Here is a 21736-nt window from a genome sequence, read left to right as displayed (position 1 = left end):
CACATATAAGGAGGCGTCACCATGCACGATAAACCGCGGGACGAGAAGTTTCTCTGGGCGGGCCCCGTGGGGCTGCTGCTGGAGAATGGATGGTTCTCACTGCTGGCTGTAACGGAGGAGGGACACCACTTGCCCTGTGCTATTCTCCTAATATTTCAAGGAGAGTGAAGCTTAGGATTGTTAAACATTCCCAGAAGAGCCATAAATCTCATTTTAGCTGGTTTCAATTGCAGGATGAAATGGCTTGTTTTCTTGGCAATTTTAATTTTTCCCTCTCTGTCCCTGCCCTCGGGTTCTCTGGCTCACAGGCACATGGCTTCCTTCCTTCCTTCCTTCCTCTCCTGGACTCTTTCCCTTTCGGCAGTTGCATTTCTGCAGAGTTCAGCCCGCCTGTGGACCCGGGAGCTTTTAACCAGAATTGGACTCAGGAGATACAAGAGTTACAAGGGATCCTGAAGGTTAGCTGATTCACTCTACCCTTCCTTTTTTGAACTTTTAAAAAATGGAGATATTATTTACATAAACTGTACAAATCTTAGCATACAGCCCAATGAATTCAGCTCAATTAATAAATTAATTTTTATATATGTAGACTGTCATGTAACTGTCACTTAATCAAGATACAGAACATTTCTAGCACCCAGAGTTTTGCTCATATTTTTTTCCCAGTTGATCTCTCCTCCTCCCGGCTCCCCCACCATGGGAGCCCCTATTTTCCTTCTATTACCATAGATTATGCTTGCTTGTTCTTGAACTTCAGATAAAGGGAATCATACAGTACGTGCTTTTCTGTGTCTGGCTACTTCTGTTCAACATTAGGGTTTTGAAATTCATCTATGTTGTGTGTATCTGTGGTGTGTTCTTTTTTGTTGAGGAATAGGATATCATTTACTTACCTACTTTTCTTTTCAAGGACATTTGGATTGTTTTCAGTTTAGCCACTGTATTAGTTTTCTAGGGCTGTCATAACAAAGTACCACAGACGCAGTAGTTTAGACAACAGAAGTTCACTTTCTCACAATTCTGGAGGCTAGAAGTCCCAGATCACGGTATCAGCAGGGTTGTTTTCTTCTGAGGACCTCTCTCCTTGACTTGTAGCTGGCCATCTTCTCTTTGCGTCTTCACATGGTCTTTCCTTTTCTTTGTGTGTCCTAATGTCCTCTTTTTATAAGAACACCAGTCATATTGGATTAGGGCTCACCCCAATGACTTCATTCAACTTAATTACTTCTCAAGGCCTTGTCTCCAAATACGGTCACATTCTAAGGTACTGGGGGTTATGACATCAATATATGAATTTGTGGAGGGAGGGGGTAAGCACAATTCAGCCACCAGCAGCTACTATGAATAAAGCTGCTATGAACATTTTGGTACATATTGTGTACATGTACTGTCGTCCAAAGTAGTTGAACCAATCTATGCTCCCATCATCAATGTATGGGAGTACAGTTGCTCTACATCCTCACCAGCTGCTTCATATTACACATGAGAAACAGAGACCAGGACTTCCCTGGTGGTCCAGCGGTTGGGACTCTGAGCTTTCACTGACGAGGGCCCGGGTTCGATCCCTGGCCTGGGAATTAAAATCCTGCAAGCTGCATGATGTCCCCCAACACAAAAACAAACAAAACCAAAATCTCCCAGAGACCCCCAGAGAAGAGTTGAAAGGACCACTTTCCCATACGCAGACCATGAGCTTGAAGATGCAGAGCATGCAGTGGAAGTCCTGTCTCCGACCTGATTCAGGAATTTCTGAAACTCTTCAACACATCACCTCATTCAATCAGTTATTCACCCAAAAGAACTCTGAGAACCACCTGAGGCGCAGGTCCTGTACTAGGCTCTGAAGTTAGGTGGCTAACCAGAGAGACATGATTCCACGTGTAGCAGCAGACCATGAACACACTAACTAAGAGAGTAACTGCAGACTGTGGTAAGTGCTGGCAAGAAATCAACAGAACCTGAGCTAGAGAATAAGGGACTTGGGGCTGGAGAGCCTTTAGGTGGGTTGCTCCAAGGGCCTTTCTGAGGATGTACATATAGGAGAGCCCTGAAGGGATTAGAGGGTGGCAATCAGACCAAGGGCCAGGGAAAGTGTTAAGGCAGAGAGAATAGGAAAAGTACTAGCCCCGAAGTAGGAACAGCTCTGACAGTGGGGGATGGGCAGGAGTTGATGGTTTGTGTAACTGAAGCCAAGCGGACAGCATAGGGGAGAGGCAGGAGATGAAGTCTAGAGGCCAGGCCCAGGCCATGCATAGCTCACAGGTCATGGGGAAGTGTTTGGATTTCATTTTATGGGCAATGGGAAACCATTGGAGGGCTTCAAGGAAATGACTAGCAAAATTTGACTGACATTAACAACTGCAGTGTAGTGGGTACAAGGAGGAAGGAGCAGTCTTACCCTTGCCTGGGGTGAGCTGTGTCAGTGACTTAGACTCAGGAGGTGGCAGAAGAGATGTATTTTGGAGGTAGAACTGACGGGATGTGGTGATGGGTTGGATGGGCCTGTTGAGAAGTGAGTGAATCAAGGATGACTTCTAGGTTTTGAGCTTGGAAGCTCCAGACAGTAAGCAAAGATCTTTCAGCTATAATCTATCAGTCCTAGACTGTACTTCCTTGTCCATCTCACCACTGTGTGTCTTGAGCCTCAGGATGTAGTAGGCATTTAATAAAAATTCTTGAATGAATAACTGATTCCATGTATGAATATTTTAGCACAAGGGATGGGTTCAATAGAGGTTTTTTTCCTTAAAAATTTTTTTTATTGAGATAAAATTTACATAACATAAAAGTAATCATTTTAACGTGTACAATTCAGTGGCATTTAGTACATTCACAATGTTGTGCAACCATCACTTCTGTCTTATTCCAAAATATTTTCATCACCCCTAACGGAGATCCTGTACCTACTGAGCAGCCACTCCCCAATTCCTCCTCCCCCCAGCCCCAGGCAATCACAAATCTGCTTTCTATCGCTATGAATTTGTCTGTTTCTGGATGGTCCATATAAATGTAATCATACAACATGCGTGCTTTTGTGTCTGGTTCCTTTCTTAGCCTAATATTTTCAAGTTTCATCCACATTGTCCCATGTATCAGTAGTTCATTCCTTTTAATGACTGAATAACATCCCACTGTATGACTACATCACGTTTTGTTTATCCATTGATCCCTCAATCCACACTTGGGCGGTTTCTACCTCTCGGCTATTGTGAATAACGCGGCTGTGAACATTTGTGTACAAGTATCTGTTTGAATACCTGTTCTCAAGTCTTCTGGGTCCATGCCCAGGAATGGAATTGTTGGGTTATATGGTAATCTTGTGTTCAACTTTGTGAGGAAATGTCAAACTGTTTTCCAACAGCTCAATAAAGTTTTTCTGAATGAACGTTTCATCCCCAAAGTGGGGAGAATAGAACTTAACCCGAGCTGAAGGAGATCTTGTCTCTAAAGTTCTAGCCCCCCCCCGCCCCCCATTCCCTGCTTTCCCGTGCTCTGTGACTCTGACCGTCTTGCGCTCCCCTCGGTCTTCCGCCCGGCCCGGGGTCCCCGTCCACACCCGCGGCCCCCGCCCGGCCACGCGGCGGACTACAACTCCCGGCAGGCGCCTCTCCCGGCGCGGTGCGCATGCTCTGGCAGACGTGGCACCGGGAGCTCGGAGGCGGGGAGCGGCGGCGGAGCGGCGGCGGTGGCTGCAGCCGGCAGAGCTGCGGCCGCGGGAGCTCGAGGGCGGGCCGGAGCCGGCCGTGCGCGGCGGCGGGGATGGCGCGGGGCGTGCCGGCGTGGCTGCTGCCGCTGCTGGCAGTCTGGGTGAGGCTGCGGCGCCGGGCGCCGGGGGCCGGGGGCCGGGCGGGGACGGCACGTGCGCCCCGCGTGCGGGTGCGCGCTCCCTGCTGCCGGGCCCCCCAGGATGTGCGGGGCGGTAGCCGCCTCCCGGCGCCGGGGTGCGGGCGGGCGTGCCCGGAGGACGCGGACCTGGTGGCGGCGGGGGAGGCCGCGGGGCGGTCGCCGCGCCCTCTCAGAGGAGGGCTCCGGGGCTCAAAGGTCGACCGGAGCCCGGGGTGGGGGCAGCCGGGGGCGCCGGGCGATCCCTCGCGGGGGATGCAGCTCTGCTGGGGCGCTGCGCCCCGGACGCCGGGCCCTGCACCTGTGTGAGTGCGGGGGGACAAGGGGGTGCTCGCCACCTGCACGGCCGGAAACCTTGCTTTAGAGGCACCTGGTTCTTGGTGGCAGCCCTGAGCCGCCGCGAAAATGCTGGTCACCACGTGGACCCCCGCGCGCCGGCCGGGCTCGGCGGGGCCGGGGGGGTCGCCGCCGGGGAGGTCTGCTCCCTCGCGCCGCTGAAGCTGGCGAGGACCTCAGCCGCTTTCTGGTTTGTGCAGCGGCCTGTCATCTAATGTACCTGACTTAGTTTCCTCATCCACGAAATGGGGACGCTTTAGATACCCCCCCCCCCACAAGATTGCCGGGAGGGTCGGATGAGAAGTCAGAGGAGGTAGCTCGAAACTGCAAAACCGTACAAGAGGGGAGATGGGGTGGGCCAGGGTGTGGGGAGTGTGGGCTCTCCGGGGGAGTTTGCTACATTTCGCGGGGGGGGGGGGGGGGGGGGGGGGTTGTGCCACACGGCATCCCTGAGAGAGGTCGGGATGGGTGTGTCCACAGGGCCCAGGGCCCTGGGTTTGGCCATAACAGAGACTCCTTCCGCACCTTTCCTGTAACTTCTGGTCTCCCCTGTTTTAGGACAGTCTTGGCTCCTTTTCCCCCTGAAGTTCCTGAAGGGAGCCTCCTGCTGCTGGCACTCTCTCCAACCCAGTTTTCCAGTTTTTTTCTTTTGGGTGTGGCGAGGATGCTGGACCAGACGTGAGGAGAAAAAATGGGAGTGTGGATTGAGTTGCATTAAACACTTCCATCTCTCTGTACCCTGCCCTTCTGGGATCACCAGTGAGGAGTGGCCCTGTATTTTCTGGTTGTCTGGAAGTGGGTGGGAAAGGAAGCTCCCTGCCCCTCTAGATCTGACCATAAACGAGGCTGGAGTGGGGCAATGTCACTTCCTCAAATCTAGGTGTGTTTGATCTGTTTGCATTTTGTTCCTGCAGCCAGTTGGTCTGGGCTGGTTTCTAGGCCAGGCAGGACTGCTGGACTGTGCAGAGGGGGCCATCTCCGGTGCCATCCACTATCAGGTCTTTGCACTTGGGCTGTTTTAGGAGGTCCTACTTTCCTCTCTTCTTCCCCTTTCCTCTCCCTCCTGTGAAAATAAAAGGCTTGGGACTCTGACCAGAAAGAAGTTTCATCATCAGACATTATTTATCAACCCCATTGTTTGGCTGGCACTGGCTTGGATTTTGGGCAGGGAGCAAAACACACCTTGTTCCTGCCCTCTGGTGTTGCTCTGCATTGGACAGGGGAGTCAGTCCTGTGAACAAATAAAGACAGAACAGGGAGTGCTCATACGCGAAGTTCTGGGAGCACCACTGAAGCGGAGCTGTGCGTTAATTTAGAGGGAGGGTCAGCCATGACTTTCCTGAGGGGTGCATTGAGCCATCAGGAGGGCGTGTGGGAGTCCTCGAGGCAGTTGGGGTCTGTCGATGCCCTCCACCTGGAGGTGTGGAGAGTTGGGTAGGTTTGCTGACAGCCCTAGAACCTGGGAGCCCTCAACAAGGAATTGACATTTTCTCCTTTCCCCAAACCCAAGAATTGGCTTAGCAGGTGTGAGGCTGGGGTGTAGGGTCAGTGATGAGTGGCGGGTGGACACCAGCTTGGGCCTCTGTAAGTATAAACTCTTTCTCCATCTGATGAGGGTTCTGCAGCTCCTGGGAGTGGATCGGCTCTCTTTGTTCACTCAATATGTACTGGGGGCTGATATGTGCAGAGCACTGGGCTGTGACCCAAGAGATATCAAGAAGTGTAAATGGGTCTACAGAGATTCATGGACAGGGGTGTGCACCCACCACGTTTTTTGCAATAGCAGAAGTATGGAAGTGGCTTACATGCTTAACAACAGCAGCGTGTTTAAATGACTTCTGGCCCTATCCATACAATAGGAAGTGATGTTTATAAAGAATATTTGTATTTACCAGTTTATTATCAAAATATTTTATGATACTTATGAGGAATATCTAAGGACATGGAAGAGTATTTGAGTGTGATAATTAGGGGAAAAGCAGGATACAAAACCAAATCCCAGGGTGGCCGAAGATAGCTACAGACACGTTTGAGGGATTAGCAGTGCATCAAAATGTTCACAGTGATTGTCCTGGAAGGTGGAGTTGTGGGTGACTTTTGCTTCTTTGCTTGTGCTTTTTTGGTATTTCCCAAGTTTTCTGTATGAATGTGCATTCGTTTTCTAAAGGAACTTTTAAAAAAGTTTCTCTGGGGGCTCCCAGCCCTGCACACTCTGCGGTGGAAAGAGCCGCAGTCAGCACTTGGGACAGGCTGGTTTCAGCCCTTCCAGGCTGAAACCTTTCAGCCCTGGGCCTGCGGCTGGGCAGGCCAGGCTGTCCTGTTCCCACCCTTTCCTGCTGTCTCTCTCAGCTCCTCCCTGCAGCCGACCCTCCCCCAGGGACATCCATGCTGATTGTCATGTAGTCTCCATCCAGAGCTTGCTCAGAATGGAGAAACATTAGAGCTGGAGAGGACTCAACCTCACCCAACTCAAGGGTTCCAATGTAAGGCTGAGGCCTGGAGCTGGGCTGTGATGACGTTTCCACTGGTTCATAGACAAATTGGAAAAATAACAATGGTGAATGGCCTTTTTTTTTTCATGAGTCCAAATATTTCCTGTTTAAAAACTTCATTTCTCTGACATGGTGTCTGCATTGGCGGGGTGGGGGTGGGGGTGGGGGTTTATAGTGTCCTTTTGGAAAAAATGAAAGCAGTGATAATATATTGTGATTTTTTTTTTTAAAAAGCCTTTGATAAAACTTATATATATATATATTGTTTCCGGGCTTAGTTGCTCTGTGGCATGTGGGATCTTCCTGGACCAGGGATCGAACCTGTGTCCCCTAGCATTGGCAGGCGGATTCCTAACCACTGCGCCACCCAGGAAGTCCTAATTTTAAATATATATATATAATATACACTGTGTGTTTTTTAAAACATTTTAAAATACATGTTTAAAAATATATTCTGCCAATGTGTGAACTTCAGAAGTCTGAGAACTGCTGACCTAACTCAGCTCTCTGATTTTATAAGAGAAAAGTCCCTCCCTTTGAGGGGAAAGGGACTCACTGCTTGAGGCCACCTAGTTTGTAAAGACAGAGCGGGGATGGGAGCCAGGCTCCTGAATTACACATCAGCATTCTTCCCACTCCATCTCTGTCATCCCAGCTCCTACCTGCTTCCCTCCTCCCAAGCCACTGCTCAGGCCTCTGCCCCCAAGGGTGGTGTGAAGCTCAGAACCTGGTGGGACAGTGGGTGGAGGTGCAGGAAGCAGCAGATGTTTGCCCTGGTCGCTCCTGCAGAGCTTTTAATGTACACGTCTTTAGGTTCTACACCATTACATATTTAATAGGCTTTTGTGGGCTGGCCTGGGGGCCTAATTGCCACTTACAATGCTGCTTGGAACCTGGAGTGCACTTTTCCCACAGAAATAAACACATTACAGAGGAAGTTTTAAAACAGAACTGGCACATGAGTTGGGGGACTGGCCGAGTGCCACAGGAGTGGCAAACACAGTGCTGCAGATTGGGGCCAGGGTCAGGCTCTGGGGCACCGAGCGACCAGAGAAGGCCCGCAGCTCACGCCTCACAAAGAGGGCAGACTCCGAGCTCTGTGACAGTGGGGATCCCCTCTGTCCCAGCACCTCACCCAGGCCTGACAGGCAGTCACCCCCAGGAATTCGTGTTGCAGGAAGAATCCAAGACAGAAACATGGGCAGTGAGGAGTGATGGGCCAGGCTGGATGGATGGAAGGAGTTGAGTCTGGGGCCGGGGAAATAAGAGTGGAAAAGTGAGTTGTAAAGAGTCTTAAATGCCTGGCAAAACTTTGGGGACTCGACTCTGTAGGCAGTGGAGAGACGTGATGAAAGCTGCCCTTTTAATAACAGGCCACAGTGGAGGGTTGGGTTGGAGCGGGAGGGACTGGATTCATTTTCCCAAAACAACACTTTCTTCCTCTTACTTTCTCCTCTGCTATCTACAAGATGAAGTCCAGTGTGATGTTATGAAAAGAGCATGGGCTTTTAGCCAGCTAGACACTCAGGAGCTCTGTGACCTTGGACCCTGCCTATTTTCTTGTTTGTCAGTGGTGGTAATAATACCCATCTCGCAAAGTTGAAAGGATACAGGAAGCAGCCAGCACAGTGCATGGCGCGTGGATGTGCCCAGTAGGAGCCACGGCAGTCATCTCAGATTGTTGGAGAAGGGCCCAGAAGCTGGTGAAGGGCCAGAGGGTGTGAGCGGAGGCTGCGAGACACAGATGGGGGGCCTGTACAGCCGGGATTTTTCCCGCCACAGTCCCCTGGAGCTGAGCTCCTGATGGCTCCTTGCCCCTCCCTGCTGGGCCCCTGAGAGCCTCTGGATGGGTGTGTGCGTGTGTGCGTGTGTGTGTGTGTGTGTGTGTGTGTGTGTGTGTGCGCGCGCGTGTGTGCACGCACGCACAGAGGGGCTACAGTCCTCTGTGTTTCCCCTTTCTTCTGAAAGCGGGTCCTCTTGAGAGTGGAGATACCAACCACACTGCCTCCCTGGAGGGTTCGCTCCAGCTTTGTGGTTTTGTTCTGTGGGGCTCTTGTGTCTCCCTTGGTGGTTGTGGTAGGTTTTGGAGGCTAAGTGTCAGTGGACCAGAGAGTGATGTATGGGGTATAGGAGAGCCTCAGTTCTCCTACGTTACTGGACTTCCATGGTCTACGTGCCCCCCACCCCCCTTCCTTTTCCCCTGCACCTGGTGTCTTAGGTCTCAGCGGGAGAGGGAAGGAGCACTGTGCCCACCCCTTGCAGGGCTGCTCTGTCCCTCCTGCCTGGCCCATCCTGTGACACTGACCCGAGCCTCTGGCTACCCGCTCGACGTGTGTACGAGAGTTGGAAGATACCTGGTGTGTTTGCAGTGGGCTTTAGACTTTACAGAGCATTTCCACGCATTCCACGTCTGTGTCGTTTCGCATCCCATGTGAGCTGGCTGAGGGAAGCTGGTGGAGTACTGTTACCCCGAAAGTGGGATGGGTAAGTTGACAGAGTGGGAAGAGAGAGACCACTGATAGGCGTGGCCTGGAAGGGGAGGCCATAGACAGATGCGTGGGTCCCCTGAATGTTTGAGCAGACTACTGGGCAGGTGCTGTTTTCTGAAATAGCAGCACCAGCCATTCACCTGGGGTGTCCGTGAACCTTGCTCTTGAGCTCCCTGGTGGCCTGAGTACAGGAGGAGGAACCGAAGCCAGGCCCTCAGTGACCATCCTTCCTACCCTTCTCGTCACCCGCCCTGCGTGGCTCTAGACAGCCGTCCCCTCTGACCACCTGTGCCCAGCAGGGCCTCTTTCCACACCCCAGTTTATGAACGCTTCTGAATAATTAGCTTTGCAGTCATGCAGTGGGGGGAGGGGGGGTTAAACACTCAGAGGGAGTGTGGGGTTAGAATAGCCTCTTTGCATCTTTTTATTCCCCAGGGTCATACTGAGTTCCCAGGTGGATGTTCACTCTCTTCCCTGATGGCCCGATGGTGAGCCTGTGCCTGGCTTCAGAGTTTCCCACTCCTCACAGCTGGCTGGGGCAGGGCTGGGGAATCCATCACCCCAAACAATCCCATCATTCCTCTGACCTCTTGGCACGAGCAGATGTCTTTAATTCGTGAGCAGCTCCTTTAATCCTTGCCTTGGAAGGTATTAATGGAGATCTAGGTCGAGGGCCTTACTTTGGGGCTTAAACATCAGGGTGATCTAGCTTCTTAGCCGAGATGTGGGCTTGGCTGGAAAGCTGCATTTTAGGGCCAAGTGGGGCAGGCTCCTGAGGAACAAGCAGGTTTGCTCTCATCAAGGGGTCTGACCTGACTGGGTCCTGGACAGAGTGTTGTGCGCACTCCTCATTTCCAAGGAACAGGGACCACCGTCTGCATGTTGTACATGTCACGATGTTCATTCATTCCACAGATCTTTCTTTTTTTGTTTTTAACAGATACTTCTTGAGAGTCTTTTATGAGCCAGACATACTGTGCCAAGGCATTGGGGGCACAGTGATAAATAAGGTGGACACTGTCCCTTCCCCCCATTGCCTAGTGAGAGAGCCACTAATTTATTATTTAATTCAGGTAGTAAGTGCTGGAAGGAGGAAGATAAATGGTAAGAGAAGGTGTAACAGGGGTCCCTGCCCTACTGCGGGGCGGGGGGGGCGCCAGGAAGGGCCTCTCTGAAGACTTACGGACCCTTTCTTAGAATCACGTTTTTAAGGACTTCCCTGGTGGTCCAGGGGGTAAGACTCTGTGCTCCCAATGCAGGGGGCTCGGGTTCGATCCCTGGTCGGGAAACTGGATCCCACAGGCATGCCGCAACTAAAAATTCCCATGCCGCAACGAAGATCCCTCATGCTGCAACTAAGACCCGGTGCAGCCAAAATAAATAAATATTAAAAAAAAAAATTAAAAAAAAAAATTAAAAAAAAGAATAATGTTTTTAAATGTATAAAACAGAATGCATAGGATTACAAAAGAAACCAGTGGTATTGAAAAGTAGTTATCAAAATATAACTGTGACAAAACAGTATTTATATATTTTTTCATGCATCATAGAAGAAGATCTAGTGGCAAGTGTGATGATTTCTGTAATTTTGAGTAGTGATGAGCATGGACAGTGTTTTAAGATATCTGTAGCCATCCTCTCGTGATGAGAAAATGTGCTTTGTTGGTGGCAAAGTTACAGATGCTGTCAGTGCTACTGTAATTGGTTACCTACATTCATAATGAAGGGAAGGCTAAGTTTCAGTGAAGTTAGTGAAAATAAAGATGTGATTTTTCCCCATCCAAATTCATAGACCCCAGTGTAAGAAAAATTATCCCAAAACTTGGGGAAAAAAGATGATTTAGTGACTTCCTGTTGTCACACTGGGGCATTGTCTCGGAAGCCCACCCCAGCGGCATCCGGTGTTTTAGGGAATGTCACTTCATTATTCCTTAGGACCCGTACTCTGCACAGTTAGAAAGGATGCACATGATTTCCGTTTGGTGGAGATGAGAGATCCTTCAGGACGTTAACCAGCTTGGTATCTCATTTAGCAATCATTATACCTTTTTTTCATCGACCACATGTAAGTTTCGTATAACTACTTCCCCTCCCCACCCCTTGGGGTGGGGGGTGGGTCTGCGCTGCAGGGCTTGCAGGATCGTAGTTCCCGGACCAGGGATCGAACCCAGGCCCCCGGGAGTGGAAGCGTGGAGTCCTAACCACTGGACGGCCAGGGAATTCCCTGTAACTTCTTTTTAAAATCTTTTTATTAGCCTTTTTTTCTTATATCCTCTTTTGACCTAGCTTTGTCATTTTAGTGGGTTCCTTATTAATAACACTTTGAAATATGCTCAGTCTGCATGAGAATTGGGTTTTTAACATTTGAGAATTACACTTGACCCCAGTTTCAGAGCTGCGGCGTGAGCAGACTGTGAGGGTGTTGTGCTCAGAAAGGAGGTATGGGGTGGGGGTGTTAATTTGGGGGTGCTGCTCAGGTGGGGGACCCCAGCGGGGAGTGTAGGGTGGGAAGAGAAGATGGACTGAGTGAGCCCAGAGGAACTTCCACATTTGCAGGAGGGTGGAGGTGGATTTACAGAGCAGGTAAGAAAGGTGGCCAGAGAGGTAGAAGGGAGACCAGGTGTGTTCCGCCCGGGTTCAAGAGGCTGAGCAAAGTGAGACGTGGGGGTGCCTGTCGGGTTATCCACTTGGAGGTCATTGCTGAACCTCCACCAAGAGCCTCTTTGGTGGTGGAGGGGACACATCTGAGGATGCTGAGGAGTGGTTAGAAGGGGAGGAGGGAGATGAAAAATTCTGGCTGTGAGGGAGAGGGGAATGTATGGGGTGGGGATTTTTATTTTTATTTTATTTTATTTTTGGGGGGGATGGGGATTTTTAAACGATGGGTTAGTGGCCTTCCAACCTGGCTGTGAATCCAGCCGCCTTAAGGTGTAAAAGCAGATTCCTGGGCTCTCCAGATCCACGAGATGATTTTCTTCAAGGGTGAGGCCCAGGAATCTTACTTCCGAAAAGCTTATACTTATTGCTATTGTGCAGCTACAAACCAGAGACCTTTACATGTTAACATTGATTTTACGTGGTGGACAGGATTTTGCCAGCCAGGGTTGCTGCCTTGGGCCGAGTGGTGTGGCACAACTTCTGCCCACGTTGCAAGCCACATACACTAGTGACGCTGTGAAGTGTCACTTGGCTGGAGCATGTGCAGTTTTTGCGTTTCCCTGAAGGCGTGTAGGGAATGGTGCACAGGCAGGTAGCAGGGAAAAGATGGCTCAGGCTGTCGTGGAAGCTGTCTTTAGTTGCTCGTGCTCAGTAGGTAGATTGGAAAGGGAAAGCAGACTTGCTGGCCCCTCGCAGTCTTGTTCTGCGCGGAGCCCTGGGGAGTGGAGAGAGCTCGAGGGATACCAGTGGGAAGGGTGCACATTGACTGGCAAAGAGAAGAGCGTCTAACCCGTGCCCAGAAGACCTCTGAGTCCCGGCTCTGCCGTTTTAGACTTCACCCAAGCTGAGCTGCTTGAGTTCTTTGAACCTCAGTTTTCACATATCTAAAGTGGGGATGGTACCACCTCCCACACAGACTGTTTCTAGCAGTTTTTCAAACATTTTTACTGCAACTCCTGCAAGAACACTTTTGCATTTTACATGATAACCAAGTACATATATGTATATATGAACGTAACAGATGCAGATTTTTCAGCAAATACACAGTCTTGCTACCTGCGGTACACGCTGATGTTTCCTTTTTAATGTTATTTAAAAAAATGCTGGGGTTAACCCACTGAAGTGATTTTCTGACTTGGCTCCTGGGTTAAGGCCTGAGGGGGTAGAAAACACTGGTGTAGATTCTCAGCTCTAGGGGATTGAGTGAGATACTGTGTGTCGGCGCACAGATGGACCTCCTGAGTCAGCAGCACTTGAATTTTTATTTTCAATTAATGGAGCTTTGGGGCAGGGTTGGGCTTCCGGAGTGGGAGCTCACCTGCTCTTCCTCCGTGCCTGCGGCCTGATTCTCTGCTCCCTCCACCAGCTTCCTCATTAGCAGGCCTGGCACACCAGGCTGGCAGCAGCCCAGAGCCCTCTTGGCGCTAGAAGAGGTTTTCCACGACATTAAAAGCTTTAGGGACTTACGTCCTGGTTAAATGCACTGCGGTTGCAATTTCAGGATAAGAAAGCCTGTTTTTATAAGCTCTCAGATCAGTGGTCCTACCTCTGGTTTGGCCCTTGTTGACAGGCACGCTCGTGCTGTGGAAACATAGGTGGGAAAACAGTGTAGCCCAGCTTTTTAAAGGAAGCAAAAATCTAAGACGTGCGGCTGGCTTCGCATTTACAGGAGCAAGCGGTGAGATGTGTGGGGCTCTAGGAGTCGGTCTTTCCGCTTCATCTTGCGGCTGAGTCACAGCTCTCTTGCCTACTTGCCGTGTGACGCGGAGCAAGTTTCTACCACCTCTTCGTCTCGGCTTCCTCATCTATAGAGTAGGTATAATGAAAGTACCTACTTCATCCACCTGCCAAGAGAATGAACCGGACAGTCACGTGAGCAGCTTGCTCCTGGGCACACGACAAGCACGCTGCACTTGTGCTCTCATCGTCATGGCCGCATCCCTAGGCTCTCGATGTTGGGCTTCAAGAGTCCTCTCTTGGGTTCTGTCCCAGCCAAGTGCTGTCCTACTTCTCTCTCTTTCTTAAGCACATGTAGCTCCTCAGCTGCAGCTACTCAGGGGTCCACATCCCAGGGCCAGGCTACTGTCTTTCTGTGACACACACACACACACACACACACACACCCACCATCCAGGCGGTGTGCATTTTTATTGTTTTTATTTCAGAGGCTGCTGGTTGGTGGACATTTGAACAGGAGATATCAGTGGTGAAATCTTCACACTTGGTTTGAGGTTAGGCCTGAGCTCCCTGTGAAGAGGGTATGTAGCCGTGGTGATTGGTGACAGATGCTTAAAATGTGCCCATTTGAGGGGCGTAAATTACCTGTATTTAAAAATTAACATTTCTCTGTCGCGAGAGCCATTCTAGTATGTGTTGCACGCAGAATTCTTTGCAGATTCTATGTACTCATTCTCATAAAGAAACTGCACAACGTCAGGTGAGCAGAGGAAGTGAAGAAGGGCAGGTGAGCACTGCTGTTACTTGGGAAGGTGCCAGGGAACACTTCCCGAGCGTATCAGGAAGCCTGTGGAAGAGGTGGGGGTGACATTTGGTTGTATGCTGGACATATCTTTTTTTTTCTGTCTTATTTTAGGTGTTCTTCCCCTAACTAACTTTGAAATAGACTTAGAGAAAAGGTGCAAGAAGAATGTAAGAAGAATATAAGGATTTCCATCTGCCCTTCGGCCAGATTCCACAAATATTAACATTTTATCACATTCGTTGTATCATACTCTCCCTCTGCATATATAAAGTTTACAGTCGTGATTCTCCTTTGCCCCATAAATGCTTTAGTATTTCCATTCTCTTATATAACCAGAGTACAGAGATCAGAACTGGGAATGTACACTGGGCTCAGGACTCAGTCCAGAATCACATGTTGAATTTAATTGTCATCTCTCTTTAGTCTCCTTTAATCTGGGCCAGTCTTTGTCTTTTGGGACCTTGGCTTTTTTTTTTTTCAATTCAACTTATTTTTAAGCTCTTTATTGGAATATAATTGCTTTACACTCTTGTACCAGTTTTTGAGGTACACCAAAGTGAATCAGCTGTATTTATACATATATCCCCATATCCCCTCCCTCCCTCGACTCCCTCCTACCCTCCCTGTCCTGGCCCTCTAAGGCATCACCCATTATCGAGTTGATCTCCCTGTGTTATGCAGCAACTTCCCACGAGCTATCTGTTTTACAGTTGGTAGTATATATGTGTCAATGCTACTCTCACTTTGTCCCAGCTTCCCCTTTGCCCCCCCACCCCCTAACCCCGTGTCCTCCAATCCATTCTCTGCATCTGCATCCTTATTCTTGCCCTGTCACTGGGTTCATCAGTACCATTTTTTTAGATTCCATATATATGAGTTAGCATATGGTATTTGTTTTTCTCTTTCTGGCTTACTTCGTTCTGTATGACAGACTCTAGGTCCATTCACCTCACTACAAATAACTCAATTTCATCCCTTTTTATGGCTGAGTAATAGTCCATTGTATATATGTGCCACATCTTCTTTATCCATTCCTCTGTTGATGGGCATTTAGGTGGTTTCCATGTCCTGGCTATTGTAAATAGTGCTGCAATGAACATTGTGGTACATGCTTCTTTTTGGATTATGGTTTTTTCAGGGTATATGCCCAGTAGTGGGATTGCTGGATCATATGGTAGTTCCATTTTTAGTTTTTTAAGGAATCTCCATACTGTTTTCCATAGTGGCTGTGTCAATTTACATTCCCACCAACAGTGTAGGAGAGTTCCCTTTTCTCCACACCCTCTCCAGCATTTATTGTTTCTAGATTTTTTGATGATAGCCATTCTGACCGATGTGAGGTGATACCTCATTGTGGCTTTGACTTGCATTTCTCTAATGATTAGTGATGTTGAGCATCTTTTCATGTGTTTTTTTTTTTTTTTAATTAATTTATTAGTTTATTTTAAAAATATTTTAAAATTTATTTTGGCTGCGCTGGGTCTTAGTTGCGGCACATGGGATCATCGTTGCGGCATGCAGACTCTTAGCTGTGGCATGCATGTGGGATCTAGTTGCCCGACCAGGGATCAAACCCAGGCCTTCTGCACTGGGAGCGCAGAGTCTCATCCACTGGACCACCAGGGAAGTCCCTTCATGTGTTTGTTAGCCATCTGTGTGTCTTCTTTGGAGAAATGTCTATTTAGGTCTTCCGCCCATTTGTGGATTGGATTATTTACTTTTTTTGGTGTTAAGTTGCGAGAGCTGCTTGTATATTTTGGAGATTAATCCTTTGTCAGTTGCTTCGTTGGCAAGTATTTTCTCCCATTCTGAGGGTTGCCTTCTTGTCTTGTTTATGGTTTCTTTTGCTGTGCAAAAGCTTGTAAGTTTCCTTAGGGACCTGGGCATTTTGAAGAGTGTCCCTCATCTGGTTTTGGATGATGTGTTACTTCATTGCCTTGTGTCAGGAGACATGTTGATTTGACCCGTTACTGGTGGTGGTATCATTGATCTCTTAGTTGAGGAGCTTTCTGCCAGGTTTCTCAACTGTAAAGTTATATTTTCTGGTGGTGGGGAAATACTTTGAGATTGTTAATTATTTCCATGATGGTAACCAAATGGTGGTAATTTTTAAGTATTTATATCAGACATGCCTATTACAGTAAGTTAGAAAAATACACAAAGGGGAAGAATAAAATCTATCCAAGGACAGAGCCTTACTTGGGTGCATTTTTTACTTCCAGTCATTTTCTGAGCATAATTTTGTGTATAGCTGTAATCATACCGTGTACATTTTGAATTCTGTTTTTAAAACCTAAACATTAAAACAAATATCTTTTCATTGCACAGTCCTTGAAAACATCATTTCACTCGACAGAATAAAATAGTGGTTTACTCTAAGTAACCATTCCCCCACTGTTGAATATTTAGGTTGTTTACAATTTTTGACTCTTGACTAGGACCGAGTGAGTCATATATGTGTTAGAATCTCTGCTTATTTCCTTGGAACACATTCCCAAAAGTGGAATTATCAAGTCAAGGAGCATAAGTACTTTTAAGATTCTTGATTAATTGTGCCAAATAGCTTTCCAAAAGCATTGCACTGTGTTTCGGCTTTTGCCAGCACTGTGTGGCAGTTGAGTGCCATATTTTAAGAGCTTCACTAATGGTGTTTCTCAGCTTTTCTTTAAAAACTGTGATCCAAAAATCAGATTTGTGTTGAGATTAATTTCCTGTATTTTAAATTATGAAAGCATAGGTATTTATTTCCAAAAGTAAATTATAGTGTAATAGGGCACGTTACCCTCTTCAGGCACTGCCACCCTGTTCCCAGCCTTGGGGTCGCTCTGGGAACCAGGAGCGTGGCTGTGTCTAGGGCAGGTCGTTCAGGACAGTGAGGGGCTTGGGGGCACTTGATGAATTGGGGAGTTTCACCTACAGAATCCTAAGAGGGAATGTGTTTGCTGTCTTCAGAACGTGATAGGCTGGCATAGTGGCTTGGGCGGAGAGGAATTTGAACTTTGTGATGACTGGAGCCACCCATGATGAAATGGTAAGACACTTTGCACAGCCTTCCAGGCTCCTCTGGACGGAGCAGCCTCAGGAAATTTTGAGCCCTTGGCTCTGGAGGTCTACCTGGAGGCTAGAGATGGTGTGCGAGGAATGTTGAGAGGAGTCTTATATCCGGGAAGCCAACCAGCCCAGCTCAAGCCTGTGGACTGCAAGGGATGTCCTGGGCCTTCTGGTCACCTGAGTGGTCCCCTTACTAGTAAATGGCTGAGGTTGTGGGGAAACTGGAGAATTACTAGTTAATTTTCCTTTCATTTGTGGGTAGCTGTCACCAGGTGACCAAGGTACTGATAGGAACAGGCACAGTGAAACTTGGGTAATTAGGAGAAACACAGTGAATCAAACCCTTGGAAGTCTCTCTGTCTCCTTGTAACAATTTATCTAAAGTATAATGCATGATTTGATGCTTTAGATGCTTTGAAATATCCCAACTGGAGCAGATGTTAATATTTCTTTCTAGTTAAAGCTTTTGTTTCAGTAGGCGCTCAAGATCTGTTTTCATGTGTGCCAGAAAGCCCAGAATGATAGTGCCTTAAAAAAAAGAGATTATTTATTTTACTTACATAGAAGCCTGGAAAGGGGTGTTCCAGGGCCAGTATATCCCTTTGTGGTATCAGGGTCCCAGGTACCTTCCATCTTGGTAACTCTACATCTTTAGCAAGTCCTTCCACCTCATTGTCTCAAGGTGGCTGCTTGAGTTCCAGCCATTTTTCCAAATTCTACTCAGCAGGAGGGAGGAAGGGACTAAGAAGACTCATAGCAGGCATCCATTAGGGACAGTTCCTAAAAGTTGCCACATAACACTTATGTTTACATTCCAGGGGCTGGAATTTAGGCACATGGCCACACTTGCTGCAGGGAAAACTGAGAAATTTGACTTTTAATGTGGGTGGCCACATGTCCAGGCAACTCAGCATTTCCTTCGTGAGGTGTAATTACCTCACTGTACTCTCTGGTGGTGGTCGTGAGACTAAGTTTGCAGAATGTCACAATTGGAAAGGACTTTGTCCATCACTTTCAACCCTGTCTTTTTACAGACAAGCAGAGAAGGAGACGTGGATTGCCCAGGGTCACACAGTCAGCAGATACCAAAGCCGGCACAAAACTTGGGTCTCTGACTCTCTACCAAACCTCTAGCTCTCAAGTATTCAGCCAGCTGGAGTTTTCTGACCTTGGGTTCAGGTCATCTGTTTTTAACCTTATTCCTAGATCCCTTTACCACCAGCTTCCTAAGAGTCTAGACTTAGATTCTGACATTTCAAAACTATTTTGAGCAAAATGTGGGCTACACTAAATTAAACCAGTTTCTTCACAGCTCCCAACATAAGAAGGATATCTTTTTTCAGGTGACAGAGCAAAGAAGGTCAAGTCCCACCTCCACCCTTTTTCCTAAATGTTAAACTTCTGTCCTCAACTCTTCTTCCTTTAGCAAATGGCTTTTACATAATAGAATACCTCTGGCTTCATGATCCGCATTGAAGAGTGAATGTATAACGACAGACAGCCTCCCGGGCTGTAGAGAATGTGAGGGTGCTGGCACGCGCCCCAGAGATCCGGAGCTGTTTAAAACTGAGGGTGTAATGTAGCAAGGACTGTTCTCCCTGTTACTTTCCAGAGTTGTTTGACTCTCTCTGTCTCGCCCGGTGGTGATGGTGGGTGAGGTTAAGTGAAGAGAGGAGCTCGTGAGTGTGGTGTGTTAGAGAGTGTGAGCGAGGTGGAAGGGAGCCTGTACCGCTGCACACCCCTCTGACTCAGAACAGATCTGGGCCGACTGTCCCGGGGTCCCGAGGAGGGCGGCGGACGACAGGGTGCTGGGGGCTTGCGGGAAGCAGAGGGTTAGTGTAAATCCCTGCTGGGACCCTCCTTGCCAGGGGACTCAGGGAGATGTGGGCTTTTCCTGGCTGCTTTGATGGGCCTGGCCAGGGAAGGAGGTGCTCCTGGGAAGGTGGCTGCGAGTCCAGGGAGCTTGTGGGGTGGAGGGAAGCAACCACCTCTGGCCAGGACTTGGGAGGCCCGAGCTCTAGTCTGAGCTCTGCAACTCGACCTCCTGTGTGACTTGGTAAGTAGGTTAACCTCTCTGAGCCTCAGTTTCCTCATCTGTAGGTGAGGCTCGTGCCCACTCGTCAGGTTGTTACGAGGGGCAGATGGGTACCAGACCTGGAAAGACCATCCTCCCTGTGCTGCGTGGTCTGTGGGCCTGGGTCGCCGGGCAGATGAGTGACCATTCTAGGTTTTGATGCTGGATGTGTGTACGTGCATGTTTCTTCCTGCCTGGACGCGCTGTTTTGCCTGATTGCAGGCAGGGCCCTGGAGAGGAAAAGGTGGTGGCCATTCTGCTGTTGTCATTGCTGTATCTGTGATGTCTCACTGGTCGCACTAACACAGATAATGACGATTGTTGTGTACTGTGTGCCAAGCACTATGTTAGGTTCTCTGTGTACCTTTTCCCCCCTCATTGAATCCTCAGCCAACCCCGCAAGGCAGGTATCAGTATTATCTTCTCCTCTTTATAGGCAGGGAAATGACATTCGTAACATCTGAGATCACCTTGCTCTAAATAATAGTGCCTGGGTTTGACCCCAGGTCTTTCTGACTCCAGAAGCAGTGCTGTTTCCGTGGTGTCTGAGGGGTGGGGAGACCACAAAGGGAGGCGGTGTGAGTGAGCTTCTAGGCTGGAGGGCCATGTGCCCCATGGGCCCTGAAATGGGCAGACACCTGTTGGGAGAGCACTGCAGGGAGTCTGGAAGGTGAGGGGAGAACCCAGCCCCCTCCACCCCATTGCCTCCAGCCGTGGTGGAGGGTGGGGTGGAGGACTTCTGTGCCAGGCACCCTGAGTGCTGCTGGGCTCTGCAGAGCGTCTTATACTCTGATGGAGGAAGGGGCTCGGGGTGGAGGGGGCTGCTTCTCTGATGGAGGGGCCCGGTGTTCTGAGTGGGGTATTGTACTGTGACAGGGGTTGGGGGCTAGGGGAACCGCTACTCTCGGGGGGCAGGCCCTGGCTCTCCGATGCAAGCAGGACCTGGCTTTGGGGGCCTGTGTTCCCCCGCAGTAGAAGAAGATAGCCGTGCTTCCCAGCAGTGTTCTGCCCTGCACCCCGGGGAAGATTTTATGGGTCTCAGCCCAGCCCATAGGGTAGCTCAGCCCTGATGTAAATACTGTGAAGGCTGGGGCAGGAAGAAAGCACTTACTGGGGGAAAGTCAGAAGGAGTTTGCATAGGGAACAAAGGGGATGTTTTTTCTTTCCTCTACCTCCAGAGCAAAAGGCTTAGGATGTAAAGAGCCTGCGAGCCTGCCAGACCCCGGAACAGTTCCCTGGCCAGCTCGGAAGGCGGCTGGCTTCCTTCTCAAACCTTGCCCTGTCCCCGCCAAGGGCTCGACAAGGCGGAGAGTCAGTGCATCAGCAACAATGCTAGTGTGTTGCCTTAGTTGTTGTTATCAAGGTTTGCGGGTTGTGACTTATGACGTCTGCAGGGAGGCTCTTGGCAAGACAGCCAAAGCTCACCGCAGCTGCAGCTGAAGGAAAGGAAGGAGCGTGAAGGAGCATACACGCTGGAAAGGTTAAAATAGACTGAAGTGGGGGAGAAAGGAGGATGTTAAGTGGCTGAAGGAGAATCCCCTTGGGTTTAGGGGAGGGAGGCAAGGCTCCCTGCTGGCCCTGTGGTTGCTTGCTCAGGTGAGGGTCTGTCTGGGGCCAGGCACGGGGGCCTTTCCCCCTCCTCTCTCAGATGTTGAACGGTGCATCTTAGTTCTTTGCACACCAAGTCCCCAGGTTCCCCCTGGATCTACCTATCCCGACTATTTTCCTCTTGTTCCCAAATTTTCAAATCCTTCTGCCGGCAAATCCTGCCTCTCCTGTGCCCACAAACGTCCACGCGGCTCCCCATCCTAGATGGAGACAGCCCCTCCTTCTCCCGACCCTGCGGCCGCCTGTGCGCCTCCTGCATGGGGTGCGCTTCTTTGTGCAGCCTGGCTTCTGGCCGCCTTCCCATCACCAGAATGTTCTCCGAACAGCCCTGGGTACGGGGCCCTGGCCTTTGCCTGCAGCTCCGTCACCTGATTTTCTGTGTGTCTCCTCCCTGGTCTGCATTGATGTGGTACCTCCTACCTTCCTCCCAAGCTTTCTCCCGGTCCTTCCTCCTCCTCCACTGAGGGCTTTCCGGACTTCTCCCTCTGGACCCGATTCCTGAGATGTCCTTGACCTCAAGGCTCACTCTCCAGCCTGGAGGACACCTGCACTGGGGCGTCTTGTCCACATGTCTGCACCTAAGCTTATGATCACCTTCCTCAACACAAGACAAGGGCCTCTTCCACCGCGGCTTCCCAAGTCTCCCAGTTTTGGCTCTTGTTCTGTTTCTGAGCACAGAATCCTTGGGTCATTTTAGCCT

General features: G+C 49.4%; 1 protein-coding gene across 1 annotated transcript in view; it reads left to right on the top strand.

Annotated features, from left to right (window-relative positions):
* The first annotated feature begins 3655 nt into the window (after positions 1-3655).
* Positions 3656-21736, top strand: part of PDIA5 (protein disulfide isomerase family A member 5) — a 90252-nt gene continuing 72171 nt past the window's right edge. The window contains exon 1 of the mRNA XM_057696984.1: positions 3656-3810. Within this exon, the coding sequence (XP_057552967.1) occupies positions 3763-3810 (48 nt within the window). The 5' untranslated portion in view covers positions 3656-3762. The remainder of the gene's footprint in view (positions 3811-21736) is intronic.

The sequence above is a fragment of the Hippopotamus amphibius genome, chromosome 10, assembly GCF_030028045.1.
Source record: "Hippopotamus amphibius kiboko isolate mHipAmp2 chromosome 10, mHipAmp2.hap2, whole genome shotgun sequence".
Classification (NCBI taxonomy): Eukaryota; Metazoa; Chordata; class Mammalia; order Artiodactyla; family Hippopotamidae; genus Hippopotamus; species Hippopotamus amphibius.
This window is presented reverse-complemented; position numbering and strand designations above follow the sequence as displayed.